The sequence below is a fragment of the Triplophysa dalaica genome, chromosome 8, assembly GCF_015846415.1.
Source record: "Triplophysa dalaica isolate WHDGS20190420 chromosome 8, ASM1584641v1, whole genome shotgun sequence".
In the NCBI taxonomy this organism is placed as follows: domain Eukaryota; kingdom Metazoa; phylum Chordata; class Actinopteri; order Cypriniformes; family Nemacheilidae; genus Triplophysa; species Triplophysa dalaica.
In genome coordinates, this window is record NC_079549.1 from 12,231,796 (window position 1) to 12,238,696 (window position 6,901).

The window sequence follows — 6,901 nt, forward strand, 5'->3', positions numbered from 1 at the left end:
TATATTGAGTATTTTCAATTAAGACAAAAGTTGTTCAAAGATGTTTGTTGTTGCACTAAAAAAGAATGTAGTCATTACCTTTAAGTTTTTATGAAGCCCCTTAGGGTGTAAATGAAAGTGGGCCACCACTGCTGAACAGATGGCGAACCAGTAATACTACAGAGTATTTTATATTTATAAAACATCAAAAGGCAACTTTTTATTATATCCATATTGACTTCAGCTCATGTATGAATTAATAATATCTGTGCAGTTTTCATTGAATACCACACAGTAGCTTTATATACAAAGCAGTTGTAAAAAATTGTAAATAAGCAGGATTATGGATCAAATTTATATTTATTTCCAAAACAATTACTTTAGGTTTTTTAATATTCCATCAGAACTCTATAACAAAAATAAATGATAGAATTAAATACAGGAATGTGTATATACCTAACAGAAATTCTAAATATACACATCTAATATTAACACAATGTTCTTTTAAGTACAACATCGGAGGCTCTGATACAAAATAGGAGCTGTCAAAAAGCATCATATTCACAAGAACAAAAAAATAACATTTACATGTATTTGTAAATTACACATGTATTTGTAAATTACATTTTGCAATTACATATAAACACAAACACATGCAGTAGCATGTAAAGACTCTATCCTTCAAATCCAGTTCAAACTGTGCTCTTTGCAAATATAAAGATTTTTCGATCCTTTAAAACTGTAACAGTTCAAAATTCAAAAGCAATGCTAAAATTCTTGCCACGGAGATAATAACTTCTGCTCCTCCTCAAAGTGCTTTGAGCAATTAAAGCATTAGCAAGTGTGCCACGTTACTACACTTACAAAGATAACTTGACCACTATAAACGTTACAATTAACACAAATAAACATTTTGTTCACTTAACTCTCTAAAAGGTTTTATGTTCTTTTACCTTAGATATCTTTAGAAGGAAGACACTTTTAGAATAATGTGACATTTTTCCATACTGTATATTAAATTGCTTCAAAATTCTTCATGATTATTATTGACCCAATTACTGTTTGTGAGATGTGCCCATTCCTGTAACTTAATACCAATTTATCTCAACATTACAGAGTATAAATAAAATCCCATTTGTCTTTGGTACATTTCTGCATAACTGCCTTATTCCAAAAGCTCAAAAGCTATGAATGTCTCTGAGGCCAACGTTAAGCATTTATACCTTTGATGAAAAACATTCAGTTCTAATTCAGTTTTGTTTATCTGGAAATCCAAATCTGAAACATGTCAGGTGAGGTCATGTTTGAAGCAGTGCAGAACTTTGGTGGTGGAGGGTGAAGGTTCCCAGGGTCCCCTAGCTCCCCGCTGTAGGGGTGTTCTCCACCATTGCGTACTCCGTCTCGGTGCCTTGAGAGCCCTCCATAAGACGTGTCAGCCCTGTGCGGGTGGAGTACCTGAAGATGAAGGCCTTCATGAGGTCATATCGGTAATGACGATGAGCGAAACTGTAGACCACCGGGTTCACGCAGCAGTGGAGCAACGACAGGCACTGCGTGAGGTGCAGCGCCACAAAGAGAGAGTTCTTCGCGCTACAGCCCAGAGGAAGCACCTCGAGCATGACTAGAGCGTCGGCAAGGAGCACGGCATGATACGGTGCCCAGCAGGCTATAAAGACCACTATGTACGTGAGGATGACCTTCCTGCTCACGCTGCGGTCCTGATCTCCACCTAAAGGGGAATTAGGGGAACCCAGAGTGTTTGCCAGAAGGGCATAAGACACGGCTATTATGGGGAAGGGGATGACAAAACCTAGAACCACAAAACTCAGCTGAACGCCCACCATCCACTGCAGAGGGTTGTCCTCGGGATACACGGGACGGCACAAGGTCACATGACCGTGAAACGACTTCACCGACTGCAGGAAGTGTGTATCGGGCACGGAGGCGAACAGAGCCAGGAGCCATGTGACAGCACACACTAAACGGCGTATTTGCCTTCCCCGTCTGTGAGATATCTCCCCTGAGCGTACCACTGAAACATAACGGTCCACACTCATGCACGCCAAGAAAAATATGCTTGCAAAAAGGTTGACGCTAAACAGAAGATGTGTCAGCTTGCAAGCTACCTGGCCAAACGGCCAATGGCCGTCCTGTGCCAGTGAGCTTACCCACACAGGGAGAGTAGCTACCACACACAGGTCAGCCACTGCAAGGTTCAAGATGTACAAGTGTGTTTCATGATAATGGCGCTCTGAGCGTAGGTTGACCCACACCACTAGTGCATTGGCAGCAAGGCCGACGATGAAAATGAAGACGTAAAGGGTGCACATTGCATGAAGAAGACCGGAACGGTTAAATAAAGTTGGGCACATTTGTGCTTCCACTTGTGATATACTTTCATTGGCATCTGTGAAGTTAAATTCCTCCCACATGGCAAAGAATTCAGACAGTTCGCTGGCACTTAGACCCATCTTCTCATTTGGAGGTGAAGACAGCAACTGTGGAAAGGGAAGGAAACAGGTAAGTTTAACACAAAAATCCAGCTTTCTTTGTTTTGATTGCCATAAAATGGCTTCCACATTCTCTCATGGGTGACTCTCAGAAAAATGGCCTTAATTTATTTCATTTTCAGTTCTATGAATATGAGAAGAAATATAACTTCCTTTACAGTTTACCTTATTTTTTCATTGTTTGTATGCGAGGAAATATGACCTTTTTTCATTCATTTTTAAATTAAGTTTTGTTAAATTTACCAAACCCACTAAAAGGATTTTTTGACCATCTGCCAAATACAAAAAACAGCAACCAACTATCTCACGTATTGATATAGTACAGTAAGAACTAACAGATGGAGGCTTTATTTGCCAGGCTCATATGTGCTAAAAAGCATTTAGGAGTCAATGTTTTGATAATTTATTTGACATTTACCTTTTCAATCACGCAAGACAAACCTGTCTATGGCACTAGAATGGCAGATCTGTGAAAACGTCACAACATCCTATTTAGATTTCACGGTTCAGCTCCGTTAGAAAGTTGACACTACTTCAAAAGCACAAAGCTGTTTGGATTTAAGCCAGTCGTGCTCAAGCAACCTATAGCTGGTTCTGCTCTCCAAAAATCAAAGCGATTTGGTTCTATGACTTCACAGCAAATTCTGTGAGCAAAGTAATTTCAGTTTAGGGATTCTGTCACGCCATCTTAAACATCTAAGTGGTATTTTCTAAAAGACTGTTGCTATGTGGGTGCCGAGGTCGCAGACCTTTGACCTTAATTTTTGTTCTGTTCTTTAAATCCTTTTTAGTGGAACCCTTCAGACTCAAGCAGAGCTGAAACTGTGTATGTGGGGGTCAGTATGCTGCTTTCTGTATCAATTGATAAATCTCTGCCTTATTTTGTGGTGCGAGCCTTATCGTTACATAAAAGTGTGTGACTGTATTTCTGAACTGATATACCCAAAGTCTGAATTACACACTATTTCCCCTCCAAAAGGAAATTTCCTGTTACTCCACCTGTTTTCCTTTTGAAGTTCATTACAAAGTCAAATCTAATTGTCTTTCATTTAATAAGTAAACAATAGTGCTGTGTGATCAAACCTTTTAATCTCATGTTTGTTTAATAATGGTTTATGTGCTTTAGCCCTAAAAGGAAACATTTTGGGAAGTTCATAGCACAAAATGTAACAGATGAATATCATTTAAGCAACAAAAACATGATACACAAACAAGCAAAAGTCCTTTCTGTATTTTTGCCATTATGTGTGTTGTATTCTGCAGAACACGAAATTAAATATTTTGAAGAATAATGGTAATCAAACAAAATGACCTCCCATTGACTTCAACTGTACTGACACAAACCTGCTTTTCAGAGTTTTTTATCTCTCTTACTTTGTGACCCATATAAGAAAGAGTCATTGGCGATGATTTCTTGGGTTAACTATCTCTGATCGTCCTCGGTCAAAGCAGTTAAATCTGTGAACAATAATACTTCTCTGTCTCCCAGCATATGGTACAAAGTGGTTAAAGCAAGGACATTGTAAGGTCAAAAGTCAAATGCTTTATGACAACAGACACCTTGAGGGCCTTGAACCTGTGACACTGGTCTTGCTGACAGGATGCTTAAGTCATGGTTCACTCACAGTTTTGCCTGGACCCTCACTGGAGACCTCTGTAGCATCTATTCTCAATCTGGTGCTTTGAAAAGTTCTCTACAGCCCTAAATTCAGAGTTTAATTCTTTTCATATAAAATATATTCCATGTTTTTGCCAGTTAACTTTCTGTTTCAAATTATAATATTTTTTTGTTGAGGGTATGTTTTTTGAGAGATATAAAAAATGAAATAGATTTATATATGGAGTTAAAGGATGAACAAATGTGACAGAATGAGATCATTTCCAGCAAAGGACTGCAGAGCAATGTATGCAGAGTCATGGACGTAATAAACTTCGATGAAAATTTGTAACATATGTGAATTTATAATTCAAAACAAATCTCTGGACTGATGTATTTGGGAACGTTCTTTCACATTATTAAGGCAATCAAAATTAAGAGGATTTTAGATTAAAACATGATAGGAAAAATGACGTGATCAATAAGTCATGACGACATATTACAATACATTTACATTTAGACATTTTAGCAGTCGCTTTTTATCCTTAAACAATACATTTAAGAAAGGTATTTTTTATAACTTCAACTTAGCATAAAAATACTACGCTGAAATGACTTGTAACCAAAAGCAAAATGATTCAACTTAAAACATTTATAGGGCAGCAAAGCGACTTGTGTTTTTAAATTGAAGTGGGAAAAATGGTAACGCATGACCATGACAAGTTAATAAATCGTGACGTCATATGCTGATGCGGCTGTCGAGGATTCAGTAACTGATGTTAACTTGATTACGACACCACACAGATATCAGGTGTTATCATGCTTATCTTACTGTTGTAAATTAATAAATATTTTAGATTTCGTTCGTTTACATCCAACCTATCTGTATTGAACGAAAAACTAGGTATTAGCAAATCTGTGCAGGTGTTTAAAGCAGACAACGGTGTAACTAAAACACTTCCACGGTTGTTAAGTCTTCCACATTTGCTCGTTCTTTAAAACTAAATTATATTACTTACCTCCGTCATTTTGTTCCTTTAATGTACGCAGTAGAGCTAATCCTCGTTTTTGTTGTAGTCCAGAAAGACAAGAAGCGCTCCCGCCAGCACGCGTCCGCTGCAGGTTGTTTAAATAGAGAGTCTGAAAGCGGTGACGCCCATAATCGTATGTGAAAAGCGGCAATGAGACAAGAGTTTCGCACATGTACAGTTACTGGCTATACGCATTCTCACAAACTGACACTGGGAAGTCTAAGTTCGGCTTTTGAGGGGTAGTAACTCGTTGTAAATTGTGTGTTTTTACTCGGTGACTCATGATGAAACTATATGATCAGCACGGATCCTCCACAACACATCAAAACAGTCAAGTCTGTCTGCATGATTACACATTATGAAACATAATCGCCCAAAACGACAAACTGAAATTTTAAAAACTCATTTTCACTGATGAGTGTTCTTCAATTTACTCAACTTTCATTCTTTTAATTTGATAAGGCTATAGTTTTGTTGGTAAACTAAAACGTGTTACATCTTAATTAACCTGTCATTTATTAATATAAGTAAATCTATAGGCTACATTGGACCAATATAAATAATTTGTATGTCTCAGATTGCATCATTAAAGATCATTCTCAGAAAATATCTTTAATTTGACTATTGAAATTCACATGAAATAGTCTATACTTATATTTTTTATCATTCATGATTAAACCCTGCCTTTACATGATATGCCATACATTAAATCCTGTGATACAGAAAATGTCTGACCTCATAAAGGAATGAGCGATTGTTTCCATCACAATAACCTGCGTGAACAGTCTATAAACATTTTGTCCCCCTTTATCAAAAGCATCGGAACATATTTCAAACAGTCAGTGATAAGCATCCGGGTTCCCCTGAACCTTGTGCCAGCTTCTTCATGTCAGCCTTTTTCCCACATAAGCAGGAGGGGAGAGACCTTTCGTCTCTTCTTGGAGAAGGCTTTGAAACAGAGATTTAATGAAGTGAATTAGGGAGGGAATTGGAAAAGAGCAGGGGTCCGAGCTCCTGGAACACTTATTCTCTACTGCTAAGCAACAGCTGTTGTAATGCAGTTTTATGAGTGAGTGGAATAGAAGCACTGAATAGAAAACTAGAACAGAAACAGACTTCCTGCAGTTGATGATTCATTTTGTTTAATACTATATCATTTTGTCAATGACACAACATAGTAAAATGTGGTTGAAGTTCCAATCTGGGATTTACAGATGTCTCAATAATCATGGAAGACTTGTGGTGACAGCTGAGAAGCTACTGGATAAACTTGTCCAAAATATGTCGCCTGGGTCATGTCCTCTTCTTCGTCCAGGTCAAGGCCAGGAACTGGAGAGCACATATGTCTCTCTAACCAGCTCTTTCTTTAAAGCCCAAAACAAGCAGATGTGACATGTTTTTTCTTAAGAATTATGAAGCTCTTCTTGGAAAGGGTGTATGGAAGTATTTTTAGTTTATAACGTGGGCATTTTCTTTTACATGCAGAGTTTAAAATAAAATTTGGGCATTAACAGGACATAAAATTAAATGACTTCTAGGTGTGAAATTTGAGTGTGTGTGAAACTGTTGACCTAGGAAAATCTGTTTAAACATTGACAATGCAAGAGAAACTCCCTGCTCTTTTCATCTCATTGTATTTTTATTTCAGAGCCCCAAAGATTAGAGGTTGCTTAAGGCCATATACTTTCAAGACTGAAGTTTATATTTCCTCGAATACAGTTAATATATTCTTCCTAAGTACATTACTGGTCTTGTGAGCTGGCAGGGAATGTAATAAAGTGGAT

General features: G+C 37.6%; 1 protein-coding gene across 1 annotated transcript; it reads right to left on the reverse strand.

Moving 5' to 3' along the window:
• Positions 1–320: 320 nt before the first annotated feature.
• ackr3a (atypical chemokine receptor 3a) lies at positions 321–5,203 on the reverse strand. The gene is made up of 2 exons (XM_056755111.1): positions 5,106–5,203; positions 321–2,477 (listed from the first exon to the last, which is right to left on the reverse strand). The coding sequence occupies exons 1-2, from the start codon at positions 5,112–5,114 to the stop codon at positions 1,335–1,337; spliced, it is 1,152 nt and encodes a 383-aa protein (XP_056611089.1). The 5' UTR covers positions 5,115–5,203; the 3' UTR covers positions 321–1,334.
• Positions 5,204–6,901: the final 1,698 nt, after the last annotated feature.